The sequence below is a fragment of the Berghia stephanieae genome, chromosome 7, assembly GCF_034508935.2.
Source record: "Berghia stephanieae isolate SIO BIC M18660-M18661 chromosome 7, UCSD_Bste_1.3, whole genome shotgun sequence".
Classification (NCBI taxonomy): Eukaryota; Metazoa; Mollusca; class Gastropoda; order Nudibranchia; family Aeolidiidae; genus Berghia; species Berghia stephanieae.
The window spans coordinates 31,568,382-31,595,362 of NC_088366.1; the positions used below are offsets into that span (position 1 = coordinate 31,568,382).

Consider the following 26,981-nt stretch of genomic DNA (forward strand, 5'->3'; position numbering starts at 1 on the left):
TGATAATTATGATTTATTTATTGCATAATTTTTATAATTCTAGATGGGTTCAATCAAATGTACAATCACATTTTTTTTTACAACAGACGATAACAAACATCACAAAAGCAAGACTATAATCGTCTTGCTTTTTTATATCTTATGAATGGGCCAAGGTTGTCTCTTGCCATCATTACAATCCCAAAATGTTCTCCCAGGTTTTTACGCTCTTTACCAATCTGGGAAAGAAAAAAGAAATAATTGGGACATTTTATTAATATTTTCTGATGGTACACTCAACACACTAGATTAAAACAAATGCCGCAAATAAATAGAATTGTCTTTTTCTAACTAATGTTACTCTCCTATAATTATTACGTACATATATATCGGGCTTGCCCACTTTTATAAATTATCAGTTTCTGAAAGTTCTACAATACTGTACAATCCACTCAAGTCAACATATAGAACTGTTAACTTCAGAGGATTGTCAAAATTTGACATCTGAAATCAAGAAAAACGATGTGTGGGGTAACAAATTTAATGTGCAAACATTAGATTGTGTCAATTGTCTAAAAATGATCCATACAGCTGACTCATTATTTCGTGTAATTTTGCAATTAAATCTTCATTCTTTATGCTCCTGTACAGCATTGTTCTCTGCAGAGAGGCATACATTTGACTGAGATTGGTTGGGAAGGTCGCTTATGTGAATCAAAACCATTGTGGATCTGAGACCAGAGCTTGAAGGCCGCCTAATGTTACTTTACCAATGATTGATCTGTCTCCCCAGATAACTTCCTGTGTTTGTTGGCCAAGAGAGGAGCCTATCCACGGAGTTGTTTCTGACTTTTTTGCGAGTTGATGTTGGTGTGGCACCTTGCAAACACTTTGGCAAAGTCCATAAAAAACGACATCTGTTTGCCCACATTTGTCTAGTTCTGATTTGAAATCATTTACAGCTGAAAAGAGTTGTTTCACATGATTTGTTTAGGGAAACTGTTGAGCATTTGTCAGGATGTTGTTTTCGAGATGGGAAGTAATTGCCGATCTTATGATGTTCTCCATAAGTTTACAACAGATACTGGAGAGTGAAATTGGGTGATAATTGGATCTGAAAACACAGCTATGTATTCAGTCCACCGGAAATAAAAATATTTAAAAAGGACCAATTATCGTCTATACTTGTTACTTTAATTGATAATGACAACATTGATACTGAGCCTATGTTTTGTTTTTAGGGTTTTACGGCGCTTGCAACACGTTAAGGTTATATCAGCGCCAGTAAAAAGGAAGAAAATGGGATAGTAAAAAGTTCTAGAATTACAATTAAAGCACCCAAGAGAAAGTAAGACAAAGGGGAACTGGGAACAAATAGGGATCAGATGTAGATTCCAAGAGCATACCACCAATGTACTTAATTTGAGATCACCTAAAAGTCTCATCCAGACACAAGCACAGGTCCCAACTAAGAGGAACACACTCAAATGTTTACCAATCATATAATATAATATGCAAACTAAACATAATACAATGCATAACAGAGAGATGATTTACAAGGAAAAAAATATCATCTCCCAAAACAATAACTATGCATTTGACTGTCTCCCTCCCAGCCAGGACTCCGGAAAGGGCCAGGACAAAACCAAGTAACCCCATTCCAAGACAAAGACAGAAAGCATGTTGGATAACAGATATAAGGAGATAGAAGACACAGTATGTACCTCCCTGCCCGCAATGGGAGGTCAGGATCCCCACCCAGATACTGAGCCTATTGTAGGTTAGGCATCATCAGAAGTGGACAGGCATAACACTTATGACAATTTGACGGCTTAATAATATCATTTACAGCATTTTATTTACTCTCGAAAAGTCTTGATTGAGAGTTGTTTGAAATCTGAAGCGTGAAATAGACAAATTCTTACCATGGTTGCCAGATAGCCATTGGCCTGGCCAATTTGGCCAAAATTGGCCACACAGAGAATAATGTTTCTAGAATTAATTTAAAATTAACATTTATATATATTTTTAATGTTTCCTAGTCCGTTAGAATTTTTATGATTATCAAAACCTATGAGTTTTCCAAGGAGATCAGAGTTTTAGTATTATTTGCCCATGTAAGGTTCTATTTGGTCACTTTTCACATCGATCACTGGCCTCAAGGATGCCTGTGTCCTCCCTTGGCAAAAAATTCTTAATTTTCAAGTTCAACATGTTGACGCCATTCCTGGTGACTCAAGAAGTTTGATCGACCTTTATTTTTTAAAAAATTATTTGCTTTTACTCTCTTTTAAGATTATTATTTTAATTTAGAACACAAAATGTATTGCCTTGTGTATTTCTTGTACGTAGCAATATGAATCCGGAGAAAAACAAAACAAAACAAACCAAAATAAAAAAAGATAAAAGAAAAAAGAAAAAGAGAACAACTTTATAGTTATAGGGTCTTGAATGTGTTTAAGGGAGCATTAGAGAGAGAAGGGGGGTGGGGGTGGGAGAGATTAGAGATAGAGAGAGAGATAGAGTATAGATAGATAGATAGAGAGAGAGAGGTTAAGGACTGCTTTGTAGCTACTTGTACACGATTTTTATTTTTTATTTTGGTTTCTATCCTTATTTAAAAGGTTACATCTTGGAACACTTTTGGTGTAGACAATATCGGCGTGAGCAGCAAGGAAGATGACTCTACATTCTTTTAAGGACTCTTTTGTTTTTAACGGTTTGATGGTGCTTATAAAACATTGAGGTCATTTTAGGGCTAGTAGAAAGGAATAAATGGGATACCAGTAAAAAAAAATATAGTTTTACAAGACATGATAGACAATAAACAATAGACCAGCCCTACAATTCAAAGGACAAGGAATAATTTTGGAAGGAAGAAGACAAGGTCAAGACTGCCCGGGGCGAAGGGGGTGGGAAGAGGGGGAGGCCTCGAAGCACAGCCGTACTCGAAGCCAGTGATTGATGTGAGAAGTGACAAAATTGAACCTTACTTGGGCAAGCAATACTAAAACTGATCTCCTTGGAAAATTCATCGGTTTTGAAAATCACAAAAAATTCTAAAGGACTAGGAAAAATTAAAAATAGATATAAATGTTAATTTTAAATTAATTCTAGAAACATTATTCTCTGTGTGGCCAATTTTGGCCAAATTGGCCAGTCCAATGGCTATCTCGCAGTTAGGGTAAGAATCTCGTCAATGTTTGATAAATCGGTTTCGAGAATTGAGATCTAATTCAGGCACCCGGTTTCGAACAACTTTCAATCAAGATTTTCCGAGAGTAAATAAAACACTGTAAATTATATTATTAAGCCGTTGAATCGCTATAAATTTTATGCCTGTACATTTCTGATGATGCCTATAATAGGCTCAGTATCAAAGTCGTCACTATCGATTAAGGTAAGTATAGACGATAATTGGTCCTTTTAAAATATTTTTATTTCCGGTGGACTGAATACACAGCTGTGTTCCTTTTGTTAATGCAAGGCTTAGCTCTGGACATCATTTTCAACAGATGAGGTGGTCTTCAGGACCAGATGTTCTTTTATTCCATTTTCTGTAAACTTCATGTTTGGCATGATTATTGTTGGTTTATCTAGAGTGATATCTCTTGGTTATATGAGTTCTTGGTGACAAATAATGAGCAAATGTCTGTTTAAAATATTGGCTTCATCACCACTATCTGGGAATAGTGAAGTTCCTTTGAGTAGAAGAGGGAGCCCACTTTTGTGTTTGATGAATTTAATTGTTGTTGTTTTGGGCTTCATGAAAATGTTTTTCAGGTACTATTAGTATGCCAAGGCAGTTTTGTTTTGTTTTTATGTTTTTAAGGGTTTTACGGCGCTTGCAACACATTTAGGTTATATCAGCGCCAGTAAAAAGGAAGAAAATGGGATAGTAAAAAGTTCTAGAATTACAATTGAAGCATCCAAGAGAAAGTAAGACATAGGGGAACTGGGAACAAATAGGGATCAGATGTAGATTCCAAGAGCATACCATCAATGTACTTAGTTTGAGATCACCTATAAGTCTCATCCGGACACAAGCACAAAATCCAACAAAGAGGAATACACTCAAATGCCTACATTATACATTAAAAATAAATATAATAATACATGACAGAGAGATGATTTACAAGGAAAAAAATATCATCTCCCAAAAAAATATCTATGCATTTGACTGTTTCCCTCCCAGCTAGGACTCCGGCCAGGGCCAAGACAAAACCAAGTAATCTCATTCCAAGACAAAGACAGAAAGCATGTTGGAAAACAGATATAAGGGGATAGAAGTCACAGTATGTACCTCCCTGCCCACTATGGGAGGTCAGGATCCCCACCCAGTAAGGCAGTTTTCATTCCTTGTTTCTTTCATGTGAGTTTGATGATTTAGCTTTTGATCAAGCTGCCTCTTCCCTTCCATGAAAGACGTACCTATTCATTTGGTGTATATCCATGGCTAATTAAATTTATTTGAACAAATCTTTGTTGGTTTGTATTTACTCATCATTTCTTTAAGGTGTTGCAGCAACTCAGTGGTTTCCTTTACAGGAATTTTTTTTTAAAAGTCCAAATTCTTTTTAAAATGAATTTTAAAAAAGTTCCACAGCTAAACCACAACCAACACTCACCTTGGATCTGAATGTTGGTTGTATAGATTTGAGTTGCTGTACCAAATTTATTTCTTTAGCAATGGGGTCTGTCTCATCCTCCTTGAAAACATCGAAAAGAGAGTCTAGTGTCTCTGATACAACCACTACATTGTCATTGGTATGACACACTTGTAAGAGGAGCTCTCCAATTGTCTGCAATCACAAGCATAGACAAAAATAATGTCCAGTAAGTGTAATGATAATGAGTCTCTTAAGAAAAAAGAAAAAAAAGTAATAAATTGAAAATTCACCAACTGTTGGTTTAATCCAATAACATTTTATTTAGCCCATAAATGAAATGGTAGAGAGAACGATAAGGTGACTGAGTTCACAAGGCATTGCAATGTAACATGGGGTCGCGGGTTCAAAACCCCGTTTCAGGGACTTCAGTTTGGTTTTCTTTTTGGTATTTTTTTTCTCTTTAGAGAAGATTTAACCCCTAAAGTGCTGATTGGGACCACTTGGGGCATAATGGGTGGTTGTCATGCGCCAATGCAAATAAACAGCCGTCATCATTGATTTTTTTTTTTTGTGTGCATAATTTCAAATTGATATTACGCAATAACTCATGCATACAGTCACACAAAACGATTAGATCATTTGATGTTTATAGTACATAAAACACAAATTTTGTCACATTTCATAATGGATATGCTTTAAAATGTTTATAAAAAATACTTTTTGAAATTTGTCCTATATTTTTTATAGTTAAGAATGTCAAAATTTGACAATAAAAACTTTTTGTAACTTTTCCAGATTTTAAAAGTGTGTGGGAATAGCTTCCGTCAGCTGTGCAGGTTGCCATTTGTTTATTATTTTTTTTGAAGGGTGTCTTTTCACTGTAACAAGGGAAATAATTGCACAGCAATTTTTTCACAGTAACACCATTACCGAAAAGAACTCCATAATCACCATAGGCTGTTTCCAACTGCTGTACTGTATTGGATTGCTTATTTTCTAATCAGTCGGTAAAGAGGTGGGGCCCTTGTGTTATTTCAATGAAACAAATCAAAGTTAAATACGGATTGACCCAGGGACTATGGTGAGCACCAGAGGGAATTGAACCAGGGACCATTTGAGATGGACATCCATGCAGATAAAACCCAGGATAATGAGTGGTCAATATTAGAGGGGAGGAAACCTTGTGACCCTGGGTTGTAGACAGTTATGGGGAATGAACTCGAGGACAAGACAGAATGTAGACAAGTGGGAAGTGAACCTGGATGCACCCTGGATTATGGGATATAATAACCAGTGGAGAGTAAACCCGGGACTGTGGGGTGTGAACATCAATGGGGAGTAAACCTGGGACTATGGGCTGGTGACACGGGTGAGGAGTGAACTGGGGACTGTAAGATGTAGATACAAGTGGGGATTGGACAAGAGAGAAATGTACCCACTTTTTGAGAAAGACACCCAGAACAATGTGCGGTCGATTGCAGCAGGGAGTGAACCCGAACTATGTAAGGTGGACATTAGTAGGGAGTAAATATGGGATAGATAAACAAGTGAGGGACTATGGGGTGTTGAAACCAGCGGAGAGCAAAGCCAGGACTGTGAGATATGGACACCTGAGAAGAGCAAACTTGTAACTTTGAGATAAGGACAGCAGTGGAGAGTGAATCTGGGATTATGGGAGGTGGACATCACCGGGGAGTGATCATAGAACCACAGGATATGGACTCTAGCGGGAAGTGAACCTGGAACCATGGGAAGTGGACACTAGTGGGGAATGAACCCAGGGATTATTGGAGGTGATCACGAGTGAGAAATGAACCCTAGTCTATGAGAGGCAGACATCACTGAGGAGTGATCGTGGACCATGGGATGGGGACTCCAGAGGGGAGTAGACCTGAGGCTATGGGAGGTGGACACCACTGGGGAGTGAGCCTATGACCATGGGAGGTGGACACCTGTGGGAAATGAATGTGGGACGATGTGATCTGGACACCAGTGGGAACGTATTGTTCCTGGAATGTGAGGTTATATTCATAGAATGTCCCTGAAATTTGAGATTGAGGGTAGGAATGCCCGCAACAGCTTTGTTGTGAGGATTTTTAAAACTCCTGTTAGCTTTTTGTAATGATCATGCTTAGTTAAGCCCTCTCTTCCAATTACTCAGGCCCACAACGCTTTTGTCTTTTGTGAACTTATTGTAAGTTTTTACGAAAATCAATCGCAATTTTTTCAAATTTTGTTGTTTTTTTTTGCTTGCAAAACTTTGGATTTTATTTAGCAAAAACCGCCATGCCAGAGAGAGCTTTGCACGATATATTTTCAAATATGCTCTTTACAAGAAAAATTTTCAGGCTTATTTATTTTAACAAAGGGCATCCCTGACTTTTAAGACCCATTTCATTATTTATTATTTCCTTTGCATGCTTTGATTTCACTCAATAACTCTTGACAGATAAAACCATTTTCACAAATACAGGCTTATCAGTAATACAATTCAAGCTTAATAGAAGTCAAGTATGATATTGCTGTTAGTGTTACATTGGAACAAACTTTAAGCCTGCAGTTATAATAAGAAAAACTATCCTCTTAGTGCTCTTAGCCATCAGGCTCATGCAGCCCGAGTTTATCCCCATTTCTATAAGGTAAAATGGACAATAGCAATTGCTTGCTACCTTTTGAATAGGATGTTAGTCTATCACAAAGTACTTTCTGTCAGATCTAACAGACCCAGCTACTCAATCACAGCTGGGTGGACAGGGGGTCAGAAAAATATCTTGACCACACCTGGGATCAATCAGACTCAATGTTAAAATATCATGCTATGGAGATGGGAAATATTACCTTAACCAGGGAATGAGTTTCAGTGTTGCCTGCTAGAGCACATCCGATGGTCGATATCATACGGATTGTGTTGATCTGCGTCTCTGACTTGGAGCTTGCAGTTCCCATCTGCACCAAAAAGTCCAAGTCTAAAGCACTCACAGTCTTCATCTAGATAATGCCAGACAAAATTATAAAAAAAAAAAAGATAACTGTAATTAAGTCAGCAATAATGTTAAACAAATGTCAGCTACAACACACACACACCTCACTCACACACACACACACAGAGAGAGAGAGAGAGAGAGAGAGAGAGAGAGAGAGAGAGAGAGAGAGAGAGAGAGAGAGAGAGAGAGAGAGAGAGAGAGAGAGGAGGAGAGGGAGGGAGGGGGGGAGGGAGGAGGAGAGAGAGGAGGAGGAGAGAGAGAGAGAGAGAGGAGGAGAGAGAGAGAGAAGAGAGAGAGAGAGAGAGAGAGAGAGAGAGAGAGAGAGAGAGAGAGAGAGAGAGAGAGAGAGAGAGAGAGAGACTTATTATTGCCTATTCTGTAATGCTCTAGTGTTCTTACCTCATCTTCATTGGATTTTGACATTTTCTGTAAAACGCTCCTCATGGCACTGGTGATAGCCCAAGTAAAATCTTCATTTTTCCCTGAAAGTGAAAAATGGAGATATGCTTGCAAATATAATAATACAAATGAGTTCACAAAAACATATATGTGTCAACGACATACAATTGCTTTGGGCTGGAAAGTACATTTATGACATTTTGACCTTGTGATATCTTTAATTTGATACCTGTATCATAGATGTACCATAACTTCCAACAGAGCTAGAGCTATACAAGATTAAAATCAGGAGGTTCCTACAAATCTAATTACAATAAGGAGTAAAGAATTTATGTTCTAATCTCACCCTGATAACTCTTGGCAAGACTGTATAATTCCGCCCAAATCAACGTGACAGGGGTGGATGGTGGTTCTGATGAGTCGTATAAAGCAGTGACCATGTTACTCAAACACAAAAGAGCTCTTGACTGGAGATCTTCCAATCTAAAGAAAATGATAAATGATTAAGTAGAACATGGACTAAAAACTAAAAAGCATAATCCAAAGTTGCCAATTCTTCAAAAATAAAATAAGGAACACTCGTTTGGCTGGGATCAAAGGACTGTTGTTCGACTTAGTTTAAGTGTGAAATATAATGCTGGTAAATTGAGCATCAAATTGAAACTAGCTGTTGCAAATGACCTAGAAGTGTTTGAGAAATAATTTATATTGTAGGTTCACAGCGCATATGTCAGTCGATAACAGTAAATCATAGGCTGTGATTACCGCAAAGCACCGAAAACTAGTCTATTCAGCCAAAATTTACAAAATATGGAACAATTGTGCTTTATACAGATGGTTGGCAGCTATGTATTGTACACTGCTAAAATAAAGATGAGGTGTTTTTTTTTTTGTTTTTAAGGGTTTTACGGCGCTTGCAATACAATTAGGTTATATCAGCGCCAGTAAAAAGGAAGAAAATGGGATAGTAAAAAGTTCTAGAATTACAAATAAAGCACCCAAGAAAAAGTAAGACATAGGGGAACTGGGAACAAATTGGGATCAGATGTAGATTCCAAAAGCACACCATCAAAATACTTAGTTTGAGACCACCTATAAGTCTCATCCGGACACAAGCACAAAATCCAACAAAGAGGAACACAGTCAAATGTTTACATTATAAATTCAAAATAACAAATATTATTATACATAACAGAGAGATGATTAACAAGGAAAAAAAATATCACCTCCCAGAACAATAACTATGTATTTGACTGTTTCCCTCCCAGCTAGGACCAAGTAATCTCATTCCAAAACAAAGACAGAGAGCATGTTGGAAAACAGATATAAAGAGATAGAAGACACAGTTTGTACCCCCCCCCCCCCCTGCCCACTATGGGAGGTCAAGAACCCCACCCAGTCAAAGATGAGGACCATGCTATAAGCAGTAACAGACATCATAAGAAAGTACATAAATACTGTTTGATATAAAATACATTTTAAGTAACCAATATCATCTTTCTATATTTAAAGGGGGGGTCCCGATAGCTCAGTTGGTAGAGTACTCACTTCACAATCAACGGGGCCGAGAAGCGATCCCGGTGCAGTTGAGATTTTTTCTGACCCCCTGTCCACCCAGCAGTGATTGGGTAGCTGGGTCTGTAAGATCTAGCAGAGAATATTTTGCCACAGACTAGCTTCCAATCCAAAAGGTAGCAAGCAATTGCTATTGTCCATTTCACGCAATATAAACTGGGATAAACTCTGGCTCCACGGGCATAATGGCTCTGAAGGACTACTACTATATTTAAAGACCTTAACATATCCATTTCCCCACCTTTGTAAAATTGGTTTACCGAAGTGTGTTGATTCCAATTGAGAAATTGTGTTGGCTTCTGAAGGATGTGCTTTTTTCATTATCTAGGTGAGAGAAAAAAAGCCAGTCGTTACTTGGGGAAGGCTTTATATGACAAAACAGAAGATGACAAAGTGTTCAATATGAATAACTTGGGAAGCTCATCAATAAATTGTCCTATGTCAAATTCTTTATTCATCAACACTTTTGATAAAAGAAAAATGTGAAACATTCACATCATTTATTAATCAAACCATAGCATCAATTGAACTTCAATTGTTATCGACTCCAAACAGTAAAATTTGCATTATTAGTTTTACTTACATTTCATGTCATAAAGGTACGTACCCTAAACATTACAAATAATGTCATTAATCTCAATAGTGACAATCAACAAATAACAGTAAATTCTATATATATCAAAAATTTTGATGAATAAAAGGCAGTAATTTTTTTTTTTTTTTAAATTCAGAACCTTACCTTATTCAAAAGATCTTGTTTTAAAAAGGCAGAATGGACTTCACTCGGCAAGCACAGAGATTCCTGCAATAAGATAATAGCGTAACTTAAGACTAAATAAAAATTTAGTAATAATCTTTGATTTTTACTTAAAAGACAACTAGCAATTGCCTTTGTGACTTGATTGAACAAAGTCATTCATCTATCTGTTCTTTTCTGCTTTACAACAAATGTGGAAAGAAAAAGAATAGTGAAATAAAAGTGTCCTCAGACCTCAACACAAAATGAGAGAGAAAAAAATGACCTTACAATAGTTCGAAAATATATGTTTGTATATGGCGCTCTACATATTGTTCTATTGTGACCTTGTTATAAATAACTTCACAAAGCATCAGAGTTTTGGCATGAGCACACATATTGCTGTTGGGTCAATAGTAATAAAAAGAACATCAACACCATTTTCTCCCTTTTTTATACATAAACTCAAATAGACTATTACTGTCAATGGCAATGGGTATGTTTAAAAAAATATAGCTAGATTGTTTGATACCAGCAAATAGGTTATTCCATAGACAGAAAACATTTGGAGAAAAGGGTAAAGAATAACACTATCAAAGTTATTACAAAACTTACCACAACTTCTTGTTGTTCTGATACATCAGCATCACCTGTCTCATCAACGTCCTCATCACACAAGTCATTGTCATTGCCAATATCCAATTCCATTTCCTCCCAGTCATCTGATTGGTTAAAGGAATTTTATATGATTGTAAAAATGATCACGTTTGATCTTGTTCTTTTTGTATTTTATTTTATTTGGTTTTTGTTTTTATTTTGTTTTTTGGCAGTTTTTTTTTTATTTTACTTTATGAAAATCAAGCTTTTATATAGGACATTATCCATAAAATCTGCAAAATCACTTAAAGAAGGGTACTCAACTTTGCACTGCCCACAGTGGAATTTGAACTAGGGACCTAAAGGTCTGAAGGTGAGTGTCATACAACAAGACCACCAAGCCACACTACATAAAAATCTAGTTCATAACTTTAGTGATGCTTTCATCAATTTACATGGTATGGTTAAAAGCATTAGACGTATTAAATCCTAACAAGTCAACATGCTTATGTTCTCAATTCCGATCTTCCCATAGCTTGAATTTATAGTGATATGTTGTCATATTTATGCATGCAACTGGTTTATCTAATATCATTCTTAAAATATTTTGAAATGGTTTCAAATCTGTCACTTTTAAAAAGAAAATAAGGGGGAGGGGGATGAGAAGAAGAAGAAGATGACGAAGAAATGTTTACCATCACTGCAACACAAATTGGCCAACATCTCCAGACAGACTCTCTGTGCTGCTATCAACTTGTCAATATCTTGTTGTGACAGGTCCTCATCTCTTTTCTGATTTTTGATGAAACAGGAATTGAAATAAACCCTTGACCACAGCTAAATAATGCTTTGGGAGCTTCACATTCCTTTTTTTAAATCTTGTGATGTTGGAACAGCATACATTCAATGCAAAGGATGAAACATGCCATCCATTAGTTATTCATACAATATACAATACCAATGTCATCATAGATTTACTACATCCATTTTTTTCCCCTTGGACAACGACTGGGCTGAGCTAACAGCAATCCTTTTTTACATCATTGCAGTAGTCATCTAAACTTCTAATTCATCTACAGGTAGCCATAATTCAACTTTTAGAACATTCCTCAAAACCATTTTAAAGGCAAAGCATGATTATCCCATAAGGACAACCAGCAATCGATTTTTTTATCATTTTTTTATGAAGATTGCTAATGCATTAACTTTATAAAAGGCACATGGCGACAAGCTGGAAATATTTAAATAAAATAAAATACAATTTCCCTTTATTCATCCCATCAGGGAAAATTGTCTCTAGGGTCTATTCCAAGGAAGACTGGAATAACCCAGGCATCAGCCACAGTGCAGCACCGCAAATTGGGCGAGGGCGAGGTGACTTGCTCAAGGCCACACAGCGCACCAAGTATTCAAACTCAATACCTTTCAGATATGAAGCAAAGACCATACCGCTTCATCATTTTATTTTACTAATGAAACGACACAAGGGAAATGGGAATGTGGCCTCTAACGCAAAGGTCCTCATTCTATATGTCGCAAATGCTTCTCACAGCTCTACCAGGATATATGGTGTGAGCAAAAGCAGTTAAATGTAATATTTAATGATCAGTCAACTAAACTCAATAACGGAGTATTATTACTCCTAATTGTTTTGGCATTGTATTTGATGTGCAACATTTAATTCCCTGTTTAAAGGTTTGATGAAATTATCAAATAATTAATAAGTTTTCTCGAAACTAATCTTTGTCAATTGGGAGGTGTATTTAATTTTTCAAAGGTGATGTTCTATGGGACTCTGTCATTCAGCTGAGCAATGCCAAAGTTCTTTCTGCAGTCAAGACCTCGTGCTGAAAAGAACACAAGTTGAAAAATTGTCTATTCGCCTAGTCAAAATGCAGCTGAGGGAAAGTGAAAAAAAAAAAACAAAAAAAAAACAAGTCACCTCATCAGGGTTGCCAGGACCTTCAATTGCCAGGGTTATCAAAGGGAGATGATCCATATCCAACACTTCACCAGCCACTTTGATGAAAGAACTGTAATACTTGGACAGGTCTACCTCACTCAAATTCAAAATGATTCCTGCAAAGATTAAAGATATGAAAAAATATATTTAATGCTAACAATTTCACTGCTTAGCACGACATCTACTTGATCTTACTTATGACATATTCAATGGTCATTCATTTGCTCAAAGAAAATCGCTACAAGCACAAGGATATATTCACCCAACCCAACAAACAAACAAATCAACACATATATGATATAATAATAATAATAATAATAATAATAATAATAATAATAATAATAATAATAATAATAATAATAATAATAATAATAATAATAATAACAGTAATAGTAAAAATAATAATAATAATAATTGTTATTATTACCATCATATTTATTATAATAAAGCAATAAACTTTTTACCCAGATGATATTAGAGTCTTTTAACCAAAATGAAATGAACAAGGAAATCCAATGAAAAACAAAAAGAAAAGTGAGCTTTTATAAAGAGTAAAATCCGCTAAATGAGCTCAAAGGGGATCCAGGCCAACAACAACACTTAACATGTAGGACAAGACACATTGTCTGATGATGTAAGTACAGTGTAAACAAGCTATCTATTTATTGTGTGCTACGTGTAATAATTTATTGCAAACTCATTGTTAAAATATGACAATAAGAATAACAAATTCAATCAGCAAAACAGATGGGACATCCATATAAATCGTCTTTATCAAGAAGAGATATGATCAATTCCACGTACACAAATATGAATAAATGGGGCAGGGCATCCATGTTAATCCAATGATGATGATGGTCATGTTAATCATCTTAATCAATAAGAGATATGGTCAATTGCACGAACTCTGAAACATTTGATACACCACACACCACTTCCCTTAAATCAAGTTCAACTCAACCTTGTGTAAAATAAACAATCTTTTACAGTTCCCAGGAATTGACTTGAAGTAGACTGCAAACACTGCAATGAAAAGAGCAGCTACAATGCACCCATCACCTAAAATGATCCTCAAAGTTACAATAGGTACAAGCAACATTAGTTAATTCATGCACAGCATGATTTGTGACATGATTTTAGAAATTCAAATCCTTTTTATTCATTCTCAGCTAAAAAATACTCACCAAATAAAAATTAAGCAAATCATTCACACATCTGTCCATACCTATGATATTCGTTCTAAACAGGACAGCATCTATTGTTAATGGAGATGATGTGACCACATTCATCAAACGTGAAAAGACCTCAGGCTTTTGACAGACCTTGGATACTTCTGCATTCTTCTCACTCACAATGTGTAAGCATCGGGCTACAACAGGATTGAATAATGAAATGAAAAAGAAAAACATACGGTATTCATCTTGTCTAATATGATGGTCTGAGCCAAGTCACAGTATTAAAATTAAACAAAAAATATAAATTACAATAATAATAATGCCTATAGAATAAAATCAAAGCCTTAACCCTATAACTGCAACAAAACTTGATGAAACACGAGAGGCACAAAAAACCATGCCATTCAAATCCATAGCAACTATTTTTGTTTGCTTAAGCATTTTTCACCATTCATTAGGCAATGCAAATACTCAATGTAAATTTCCAAAGTGGATTAATAAAGCAAGTTCATCTTATATTATTTTATATAGCAATGACTATGAAAAATGTTTTTTTCTCTTTTTGAGGAAATTTTCTGTCTAAAATCAAAGCCCTATCTCCACTGAGTAAAAATGTTTTTGAATTTTGAAAATCCATTCATAAATAAACAAGTTATAGCAGGCAAATCTGGCAACTACTACAATGAAAATTTTGTAGAAGTAGAAGTATCTTCAAATACAGAACTACATTAGAAATTTAGTTCAGTATGATGCCAGAGCACACAGATTAAGGACCACAGCATTACTACTGATGACAAAATAGTTCAATTGTAAGGAATTGAAGTTTCCTTTGAAATCTATTTTATTTTGCCCGTCTGACAACCTATTAAAAATTTCAAGCAGGACATTGCAAGTGGTAATCAATGATGCATGATATTAAAAAAATAGAGATCATAGGAGATGGGCTAGCAATAGCCGAGAAACAAAAGTAAGAGATGACAGATTCAGAACCATAACAGTCTTCTTTTCATCCTGAGGTGTAATGCAGATCTGGATATGTGTCTGAATAAAGCTTTCACTTGAATTACCCCCCCCCCCCCCCCAATCAAAATCTTTTAAAATAATAATAATCATGCATGAAGACACTGGTCTAAACTAAAAAGAAAAAAAATTACAATAATCTGTACAAATTGATATTTTCTTTAATTGTTGAGAAAGAACATATTTAGCTCAGAAGCATTATAAACTGTGCGTTTTCGTTGTTTGTTTTTTTTATTTTTACTTACCAATAGCAATAGATAAAGGGTAACCAGTTGTTTCAGGGTTCATAAGGGGCAACAAAATGGACAAGATTCCTTCCTTGTTGAACATCTGGAGAGCTCTATCATTGTTTTCACTAGGAATGCAATGAAGAAAGAATCCTTGTATAAGAAATTAAGATGAAATACCCAACAAAAGTTCTGAATATGTTTATCCATATTTATTTTAAACAGTTTTTGACAGTCCCAAACATTGGTGGGTGATCAGATATGGCTTTAATTTCAGGTGATACTTCATGTAACTCTACATTTTCCAAACAAAAAAGAAAAAACTATTGCATGTAATTTCATTTTGTATTAAGTTACTTCATAATCTCTTAAAGCGTCAGATAGACAATGACCATTGCATTCCTTTTTCCCTTTGAATATTTGAAACTACTATCTTTTTTCAGTGCTTTGTATTCTTATTTTCACATTCAAATCACCACACACAAAAATCATTGATCTATTAATCATTAGAACAAATAACCAAGAGGTCTCGAAGTACTATCAGTCTTGATCCGTTAAAGTGTCAAAACACTTTCTTTAAATTTTGTCTGGAAAACTTTCACTCAAAAAATTGATTGAATAATATGATATATAATTTCTGACAAACATGTAACATTGCCACATCTAAGAAATCTATGGTTTAAGACTTTTTTATATTGATGGAAATCTTAATCTGTTGGTATAAGGTAGTCCCACTAAATAATAAAAATAATGTTTAAAATTTTCACTATATTCCTATATAGGCAATTTCAATATTTGAATTCTAATCAAAATAATTATGAATGATATCCCCCTTTACTTACCATAAATTTGACATGAGTTCAGTTGCTTCTAGTAAAACCAATGATGCTGTCTCCTTCTTTGTCTTTTCTTGGTCAGATCCATGGTGCTCCCCAAACTGAAAAAAATTTTTTTTTTTTTTTAAGATGATTACAAGTTTTTTCTGATGAATAATATTACTATTACTGAGCTCTTTGCAACACTTGTTTTCCAATTTCCTGTAAAATCGTATTGAATATAAAAGCGGACTAACCAACCAACCTCAACCATTTTAAAGATTTATCATATTTCTGCAAATTTTCTCATATTTATTACCCAAAAAAATCATATTTTCAACATGTGCAACCATCAAAAATTTTAAATTTTAAATTCGCAGAATTTATGGAGACTTTTCAACCTTGTAGAGAGAAGGAAAATCATTCAATTCCTGTGACAATCATCTGTCTGGCTACTCAGATTCTCCTGTAGGTGGACACTGGAGACAATATCTAATGACCTTCAACTATTCCACTTTTATCATTTTCCCCCATTTTGTTACAAACTGATAAGTCATTTTGCACATAGCATATTTTAGTCAACATTCCCATATTATCATATTTTGGACCAAAAAGCGTATTAAAATATGAGAAATCATACTGGTTGGCAAGCCTGTAAAAGTAACGAAATGAAGAAAACAGCCCCAAATGCTCACAAAAAAAATATTTAAAAAAAAAAAAATATATATATATATATAATATATATAATTTTTTTTTTTTGTTTTTTGGTGAGCATTTGGGGCTGTTTTCTTCATTTCGTTACTTTTACAGGCCTGCCAACCAGTATGATTTCTCATATTTTAATACGCTTTTGGGTCCAAAATATGATAATATATATATATATATATATATATATATATAAATCTGAATTTGTTAACGAAAAGAATTCAAAATATGTTTCTGAATGAATGAATGAAAAATAATGTTGATATTTTTATAACCAGATTTCAACAATGTGCTTCAATTTATTGCAGGAGGCCATCTGGAAAAAAATTTTTCTCTTTTAAACAGTGTGGGACACCCTTCTAGCACCCTTGTACTAATACTTTTACAACAGCTGCCACTACATATAACCAAAGTATTCATTCACACTGGAGTCAAGTGGGTTAATGAGTGAAAAGTGCTTTACCAAAGGACACAATGTCTGGATCAGTGTTTAGTAAACATTGTCAACAAAATCACTAACCATGCTCAACATTGACTTTGTTACAAGAGGAGATACCAATGCGTATAGCCATCAAAGCCTTAAATATTCTTTTAACATCAAATAAAGCAAGTCTGACATAACCCACACAAAAAAAAAAAATGTTTATATTTAAATAAAATAATTTCAAAAAAGAAGCCTCATGGTTTTCATTTATTACATTGAAATTCAACAACAATTGATTTGGTTTAGAATTCTGAGAAGAGCAGCCTACAAAATTCCACAACAATTGATTTGGTTTAGAATTCTGAGAAGAGCAGCCTACACCATGTTCATTTAAAATTTCATGAAATCTTAAATGAAGCTGAATATTCAGAAGCATATCTCTACAATAGGGCAATATCTTTTACAGTGATTAAAAGGATTTCCTGGTAAAGGTGGCAAAATTAAATCACGCAAACAAGAAACATGAGAGAATGATTGAACTACACTATAAAACACAAATGTTTCAAGCAAAACGTGATGCTGGTGTGCATGTTGATCATCATTATTAAAGACTCCTCACTTTACTCTTTTACTGGTACAGTCGACTTTGTTTAATCGCACACCTTCGGGAGTTCAGGTTAGTGTGTCGATTAAGTGGAGAAGGTAAACATAGCATCTAATCACCAGCTTTCATGTACCATTCATGTATGACCTTCCCCTTCGAGATTTCTACAGGCTTGGACCGTCATATTCAAGACATTAGACTGAATAGAAGAGGCGTTTCTTTTTTTTTTTTTTATTTCTTTTTTATTTATTTGTTTGTTTTTTTTAGGGGGGGGGGGGAAGGGACTTTTTTCTTTCAAAATTTCTCTTTTTATTCATGTTTCATCGACAACAAAGTGTGACATCATTGTTTGTAAGAATAGTAATCGTGAAGCGTTGATTGTAGTAAAGCCCCATCTCGTCTGAATTGAAAATGTCATTAGAGTCATACTGCTGAGGAAGTTGTTTCAAAACCAGAAGAAACATCAGCATAGTGTTTTTCATCATTTCGATTTCAAGCCCGACATTCTGTCAACCCTTCCATCTCGAGAGCCAGCTTTCTAATGGGGAGAAAGACTTGCCTTAAGTTTACGCAAGTTCAGTCGCCTATTGAGTGTATCAATAAGGACACGGACCGTATAGATCAATCAAAAGATGAGACACAAGTCCTCCCTATAATCCTTTCTTATTGTTCACGGCCCAGTAGAAGAAAACAATGCACAGGTAGAGAATTGCAATCGAATGGTCAGACAACGTAAACAAACACACCGCATTGAATGGACTGCAATCACATTTCACACCTTGTGATGCAGACCGAGAGTTCTGAGTCAATTAGCCTGTCGTGTCAGGTAATCCTTTGATGTCAGTTGACAAGCATTGCGCGTCTCACCTAGTCGGGGTCAGAGGGACAGTGGAATTGCGTTGACGGGAATGCTTTTTTCACACGTGAACTTGTTCATTGTGAAACGAATTTTCATTACCTTTTTTAATTGAATTATGTAGGCATTTTTCTCAAATCAAGATGTAGCGATTAAGTGGAGCAATTATATAGAAAAAATTCTGTTTTTAGGTAATGTGTCGCGTATAAGCGGAATGTGCGATTAAGCGGAGTGAACTGTATTTACCACTCTAGGCTTCTGACAGCATTTTACCATTCATCAAGTCTAAATTTAAGAGATTGAACGTATTAGGATAAGATGCCAATAAATTGTTAGTTGAAATTCACAGGTCACAGCCGATAGATACTCACCTTTTTAATGACAGTTGACAATGGTGTGATGATGTCATTCTTCACCATTGCTGCACAAACAGCTTCTTCACCATCTATGCTCATATTCCTGTCATGTTCAAATTTTTAAATTAGTAACATTTGTATATTCTCTATTCACAAACAAATATAATCATACAGCACTTGTAATTTTAAAAATAAAAATTGAAAAGCCAACAAAACAAAAAAGAAAAAGGAAAATAAGAAGAATAGATTCAGAAATATCAAATATGAAAACTATATGCATAATTTCTTGAAATTCAATACTGAACATAATCACTGTGAAAAAAATTTTTTTGTATGATTACTCATGAGTTTAAAATATAAGAAATCATTTCATAACCAGTATTCAGTAAGGTGCAATGCGATAATTGGTGAATATTCTTTAGATTTCATTTATTTTTTTCACATTTCAGTTTTTTGGGGGTTTTTTCATCCATTGTTGTTTCTTTGATGATCTCAACAGAAATCGATCAAATTGAATAAATGCATGGGTCAGACCAAAAAAGCTTGAAATCCATTTACAATGAAATCAAAAAGCCTTATTTTGAAATGTGACCAATTGCCTTAAAATGGTATTATGTTGAGATGATCTAGATGCCGGAAATAAATTAAAATCTATTTCTAAAAACCGGAAATCTTGCAACTCATGTATATGGAACTATGTTGTAAGTCCAAATAATGAGTAAAACAATAAACAAGAAATTACCATTATTTTTAGGAGAGTGTGTGATAGTAGAGAACAAAATTGGCAAAAAAGGTTACAATGAAAATGGTCGTTTAACAAAGGCAATGGATAATTTCACCAAAAACCCTTCTTTATCAGAGATAAAGTCATAAGGCAAATAGAACTAAAAACATGAGAACTTGAATAACCAGACTAAATTATCTTTCAAATTCGTAACCCGTCAACAGCAGACTGGACCATTTTCATCAAGAGACCAGTAACAGCAATAAACTCTTGATTTGTTGTAACTGCTCTCTTAGTAAAACTGAACTACCTAATGTCAGATGAGAATTTTTTAAAAAGGATTCCAATGTGGAAATGATTTAAGTAACATAAGTTGCCTGAAAAAACCTGGACCGTTACAACACTGTTATCCTCTATTTCAGTGCACAATCTTTAACGTTCTCCTGAATGGGGCCTTGAAATCATGCAGTATGCCATTCATCTTCTAACTTGCTGATCCCTGGTTCCAGTCGAGCTCTCAGAAAAGTTTCCTCCGTAACATTCTAGCAGTGCACTCATGTGTAAAATGAGTACTTGGTAAGTGACACAGGTATCATGTCTCGACTACACGATAAATGATATCACTCTTGGCTCGGGATACTTTGTAAAGTATTTAGATCAAGGATTATCCATGGAAGATCATGTTTAAAAAATCTGTCAATGTTGTAACTATCACATTAGAAACATTGGAAGAATCAGACATTATATTGAAAAGGATATTACAAAGATGCTTGCTAATTCTTTTATTACTAGCAGATTACATTATTGTAATGCCTTTCTCATTGGCTGTCAAATCAGATTGATTCATCAACTACAAAAAAATCAACTTCCTATCTAGCTTACCTCATAGCCCCAAGGGCACTTCTTTGAACATCAATGCATTCATCCAAAAATAAAGGTGCTGTGACCTTGACAACATCTTGTTTCAATAAAAGTTCAACAGCTTTGGGTTGTGAGACAATCCTGGCCATCTGCATACACCCGTAGGCTCTTTCATCTGCAGCTGGATCCTTCAGCTAAAATAGAAAGACGTTTGAATGATGGCAATAAAAAATAAACCAAAAGCAATGAATGACAGCATTAACTATATTTAACTCACTCAACTCTAACACCGACTATACCCATAATTTACCCGGGTTACTTTTACCCCATGCCTATTTATTACATTTTTCTTGTTGATGGCTGATGATTATTCATGACGATGGTAATAAAAGTAGATAAAAGAAGTATGGATAATGAATAAACAAACTTAAATCATTTCTTGTTGAGGGATGAAAACGGAAGAACGTTTATTTGTAGTGCCGCACAGGTCTTACACAACTTATAATAAAAAGAGAATAATAGTACATAACACTAAAGTCGAGTTTACGATAATTCTAACATTCCCCCTTAAACTCTGCTTTGGTAATCCCATTAAAGTGTAGAATCCCTTGTTTTATAAATGTTGAAGTGAACAATAATAATTGATCAAAATTGAAGTTATAAAAGTTGATGTACATTGAAACATCAATTATTAATGTTAAGATTGAAACGAAAACAACAATAAGAACATTTCCTCAAGTTAACCAAGAGGGTAATTGGTAATGATAATGAATTATTCATAGAATCTAACCCATTACAAAAGATTTAAATCTTTCAATTTTCACTCTCGTCGTAGGTTTTGTTAGAGCATCAGCAATATTGTACTCTGATGGTACATATTGAATTTTGCCTTTTTGCACTAAGTTTCTAAGAAAGTGGAACTTAATATCAATGTGTTTAGTTCTTTGACTTAAAACTGGGTTTTTAGCCAATTGCTGATTGATTATCACACTTTATGTCAAAAACATTCAAGTTCATGGAAGATATGTCATTCAGTAATGCCAAGAGGAATATGCCTTCCTGTGCAGCTGATGATAGTGAGACATATTCAGCTTCACAGGTAGACAAGGCTACGGTGTTTTGTTTCTTTGACTTCCAGGAGATCAGAGGTCCCTCATTTGTCAATTGAAATCCATATCCAGAGACACCTTTTAGGTCTTCGGAGTTGGCCCAATCTGAGTCGCAAAAGCCAGTTAACAGACCTGCCAACCTTCCCAGGATGAAAAGTGTATTCCATGACCCTAAAAAGTGTATTTTTAACAAAAAAGTGTATTTTGTCCGCACATGTGGAAAAAAAGTGCGCACTATACAAAAATTTATACAGTTCACTCCACTTGTAGCGAAGTCGGTTGTAGCGATCTTCGGAAGTAACGATCTTTTTCTGTAGAACAGGCACCCATGTACCACAAACTCAATAAAATACAAACGGTTGTAATGACTTCGCTACATCCGTCGTGACGGTTATAGTGATGCGTATTCTTATCCCCGACCACAATACTTTATAGTAAAAATATAACGGTTGTAACGATGTCACGAGCGGAACGACGAAACACACTCTCCTCACTGCTTCTCTCACTTCGCCAAGCGCCTGTGTCAATACAAATACAACACATACAATACACTTTGTGTGTGTAACGTACCACTGATATAATATGTGCTGCTTGTCTTGCGTGTTGCGTCAGAGTAGAGCGAAACGGACGAACTCTCACTCTACTCTTTCACTAGATATATACCTCTCTCACTTCGCCAAGTGCCTTTGTGTGCTGTCTCGCGTGTGTTGTAGTCTAGTGTACGGTGTCCCTGATTCTCAAAAACCCTGGGAATTTTATTTCCCAGAACTCATACTTCCTTTCGTCACCGTCAAATAATAGTCTGTGCCTGTGACTGGGCCCATAACCTGTGGATGGCTGATGATTATTCATGACGATGGTAATAAAAGAAGATAAAAGAAGTGTGGATAATGAATAAACAAACTTAAGTCATTTCTTGGTTGTTGAGGGATGAAAACGGAAGAACGTTTATTTGTAGTGCCGCACGGGTCTTACACAACTTATAACTTATAATAAAAAGAGAATAATAGTAGAGAGCTGCGCCGGTGTTACCAATACTTAGCTTCTATACCAGGACAAATCATTCGTTTGGACAGAAAAATAAATAAAAAACTTACCGCTAACCGTCAAAAGCAGTTTAGATTTGAAGATGCATTTGTTTTCTATCAAAAAACATTCGGTACTACACAATCCTTGATGAATTTCAAAAGTTGTGTTTGAAATTATATCCTAAATATTTTCATGGTTCATTCCTCGCGATATCGTGTCGGTTTCCGTCTGTTACTACGTCTGGTGCCGGTGCAGTGCAAGCAAAACAAAGGTTTTTAAAAAAGTTTATTGAGAAAAAGATGCGGAAAAAAGTGTCCCTAGATAGGTATGCAATTTGGTGCATTAGTGCAGTAAAAATTGGTGCGCAAAATTAGTTCGTAGCTGATGCGAGACTCTGTGTGTGTGTGTGTGTGTGTATGTGTGAGTGTGTGTGTGTGTCTCTTTCTTTTTTTGGGGGGGGAGTGCCTACGTACACGGTAACGGGGCATCTAGCCTCAGGATCTACGTACACGTAAACTGGTTTACCGTTGCAACACAAGCAATAGATGGTTCTCGCTGTCGTGACCGCGCGCGCTCGTGTGTGTGTGTGTGTGTGTGTGTGTTATTTTTTAAAAAATCAAAACAATTTTAACCATTAATGGCGAGATTCCATCTTACACTCCCATAACTCCAGATCTTAGTCTTAATGTTATCATTAAAAGACAAGCTTTGCGATTTATAGTTTAATTGAAGCCCGAGTCGAAATATACTCTTACTACTGCTCTCTTGGTGGAAACGATTTATTCTGCATAAGCAATCTGGAGAAAAAAATCAGTGTCACGGTAAAAGGTTAAAATTTCACGAAGTACGCACCGTGAACACCGCTGTAACAATCCTTTGATCTACGTCATCAGGCAACCCATTGTTTCTTTCATCTTTTCCCATTCCCCCTTACTATCCCCCCCCCCCCCCCTCCCTCTCTCTCTCTCTCTCTCTCTCTCTCTCTCTTGTCATAGTGTTATCCCTTCCCCTTCCCATCTCATTGTAAAATGAAAACGTTCTGCTGTTTGCAGGTACATGTATGATTGTTTTGTTTTTTCTCTCTCACTAGGCTTTTGAAGAAAAACAAAAACCCGAAAAAAAAAAAAAAAACAACTTAACCTTTTAAAGGCAAATATCAATCTTACTTGGACCAAAAATAAAATCTTACCGTTTTCATCAAAAGACAAAAAACAAAATACAATTTAAAAACATGAGCTTTTATATAGGGCAATATCCACCCAACGTGCTCAAAGCGCTTTTTATCAATATTCTTACTGCTCTTATGGTGGAAACGTTTTTGTTTTTCTGCGTTAAAAAATAATATAAATGAAGACTATTATTTGAAAACAAAAAAATCAGTGTCACTGGCAAAGGGTTAATTGCAGTACTCCTGCATCCTGTGAGACTCCTACGGAACTTGCTAATCATAAAAAGGGAAATAGCAGCAACCAACAATACTAAGGTGAAAAAAAAAAGAAAAAAAAAAGGTGGGGGGGGGGGGGAAGAGCAAACCCAGTAGCAATGCAACCTTTTAGTGGCGAAATTCGATCTTTGACCTAACACCAAATCTTCTATCATCAAAAGACAAGTAACGGCAAAACGATTATAGACAATTGAAGTCCGAGTTGCGATAGTCTGACTGCTCTCTTGGTGGAAACGATAATAAAGATAAAAGTAAACTATTATCTAAAAGCAAAAAATTAGCTTCGCTGTTAAGGGGTTAAGAACACCTGCAACTGCCAGTATCCTTGAGATGCTCTATGTCACCTCTACGTCACCAAGGTCACCAAGCGACACTTTCGTCGGCATGCACCCCCCCCCCCCCCCTTTCCACTCTTTCAAGGTGGTGGTGGCGGCGGATAAAAAAGGCCTTTTTCTCTTTCATTTAATCAACTGGTCTGCTGGTGGACCCTAGGCCTCTCTACAAGTACAAGAAATAATACTCACTTTTTTCTGCTCCAACGAAAATATCTACCCCCCACCGGTCTAATTATTTGAAGCAGACGTCAAATTTCTCCAAACGGTCACGTGACACTGTATAAACAACACAGGAAGTCCATGAAAGCTTATTTACGGCATTTCCTTTGAACCGTGTAAACAACAAAATTTCGTTTTCATTCGACTCAACGGGTCAGATTGGCCTGTATTTTTTTAACGAACTAAAGTTCTGAAAAATCAAAATGTTTCTTAGAAAGTTGAAAGATGCTAGTTTTTGAAACAGAGGTAGGTTTTTTAAAAAAATCGTTATATTTTACGTGAATGCATGCTCAAGGCGAGTTGGACGTGCAGCGGAGGTTGGTAGGCCAAAGGCCCACCTCTCTAGTATTAAAGTCGAGTTTACGATAATTCTAACATTTCTAAGACAAATTATAGGCGTAGTATCAAAGCTAATGTTTTTAGTTTTTGCATGTAAATGATAGTTGAATAAAACTATCTATGTACATTCCAATTTTGGAAAGTTTAAAAAATCTCTCTCTCTCTAGGCTCTCGTTCTAGTTCTAGGGTTCACGGCCGAGTGAGTTAAAACTTTCCGACAGGTTTCTATTTTTCTCACATCTGACACCATATATTAACTTTTTCACCAAATAGTGGTTTATTAATTCCTGAATGATTACCTGATCCATTATGTTTTCCACCAAAGATGGAATTTTAGCTGCTTCAACTTCAAAAGGAATGTCATCCTCCACCGACTGCCTGTTGTTTGGTTGTGTTGGGTTTTGTCTCTGCGAGCGCACACGTCTTGACGGCTTGTGTTTTCCCATCTTTTAAAAACTTTATATTCCTGGTGCTGGGATCAGACCATCAAATATTATCAACTTAGACTCAGAGTCACAAATGAAACGAGCTTGTGATTGGGAAAAACAGAAAAGTTGTCATAATTTTACGTATACATGGAAAGGAGAGTCAACCATGTACATTTCACCCATGTGTTGTAGTAATGGGTACTAGTCGATGACGATATTGGGTACTCTGGTACTGAAATTTCTTCCTGCTACTCATAGATTAGTAAAAATTAGGTGCCCCAAACGTAAACAATAACAAGTTGCTAGTGATTTCCGTTAGGGACCGGAATAATTTACGCACAATATAGGTCTCCCAATTTTGTAGTTTGAGTTGTAGGCAATACACTTTCAGTATTGAAAATATGTTTACATAAAATCTAACAGTTGCAGAAATAATAATATAAGGCTAAATTATTATGAAAATCAGGCTCCGAATAATTCTCGTTTTGTTCACACCAGCGCAATAATTTGCTCTGGTCTAAAAATAGATAGACGTAACTTTTGATAAATTTTACCTTTTGTTCCATAAAATATCCATATCTAGACATTATTTGATGCATGATCGAGTATTTATGAATATGTGTTTCTTTTGCCACCTAACAGCCAAATTTTAAAGGTTATTTTTTTTTTCTATTATTTACATTGGAACGTGAGCTGTCAAGACAGGAACATGTGGTTTGCCATGTGCTTCTCGACCTTTGTTTACGTTTGGGGCACCTAATTTTACTGCTCTATTCGAGAACTTACCAGCCAATTAACCAGTAGATTTTTGACCAATCAAAACACAGAATTCGTGACACACCCTCACACGTGCTCGGACAAACATAGTTGGTTGTTTATAAACAGTAACGTGAATGAAATTGACATCTCTTTGATCATTGTTATTGTTTTTATAAAGCCAAATTGGTGACTAGTTATCACACGATTTTCTCGATCATATTATAAACGTTTTAGACTACATAGAGTTTTCTCTGTTGATTCTTTTGATCAAGTGGTATGACAGTGGGTATTTTACTTAGACACATACCATTTATAGTAAAACCTGTGCATTTTGCTATGTTAACCAATCACTGCCATTGTTTATATTATGACGACTGTCCGAGAGGCGTGGTTATCTAAGTGTCTATTGGCTGTTTACAAACAATAGAAGGAACGAAATTGTTGTCACCCAGCTATTTGTTATTGTCTTTAGTCAGCCATTTTAATGATTAATACTCACTAAATTCTCTCAGTCATACTATAAAATTTCAGGGATACACACAGTTTTGTGTGTTGGTACGTTATATCCGACTGGTGGATATTGTAAACGACTGGCGGATGTTGTGAGTACCTATTTACTTAAAGGCATAGCATCAATAGAATGAAAGAAGTTGACATCACTCTGCTCTTTCTATTATTATTATTATTATTATTATTATTATTATTATTA

General features: G+C 35.5%; 1 protein-coding gene across 1 annotated transcript; it reads right to left on the reverse strand.

The window, feature by feature from the left end:
- LOC144977065 (HEAT repeat-containing protein 3-like) lies at positions 1 to 25,720 on the reverse strand. The gene is made up of 16 exons (XM_078921805.1): positions 25,385 to 25,720; positions 20,632 to 20,804; positions 19,041 to 19,128; positions 16,108 to 16,202; positions 15,284 to 15,393; positions 14,069 to 14,212; positions 12,823 to 12,959; positions 11,576 to 11,672; positions 10,899 to 11,005; positions 10,287 to 10,349; positions 9,789 to 9,871; positions 8,319 to 8,455; positions 7,973 to 8,055; positions 7,428 to 7,577; positions 4,608 to 4,781; positions 1 to 218 (listed from the first exon to the last, which is right to left on the reverse strand). The coding sequence occupies exons 1-16, from the start codon at positions 25,529 to 25,531 to the stop codon at positions 114 to 116; spliced, it is 1,893 nt and encodes a 630-aa protein (XP_078777931.1). The 5' UTR covers positions 25,532 to 25,720; the 3' UTR covers positions 1 to 113.
- Between the last annotated feature and the right edge of the window lie 1,261 nt (positions 25,721 to 26,981).

Excerpts from the sequence above, each read along its gene's own strand:
- LOC144977065 (XM_078921805.1), bottom strand. The coding sequence starts at position 25,531 with ATGGGAAAACACAAGCCGTCAAGACGTGTGCGCTCGCAGAGACAAAAC. Across the intron at positions 20,805-25,384 it reads TGGAAAACATAATGGATCAG|CTGAAGGATCCAGCTGCAGA; the intron begins GTAATCATTCAG and ends TTTCTATTTTAG. Across the intron at positions 7,578-7,972 it reads CAAAATCCAATGAAGATGAG|ATGAAGACTGTGAGTGCTTT; the intron begins GTAAGAACACTA and ends GGCATTATCTAG.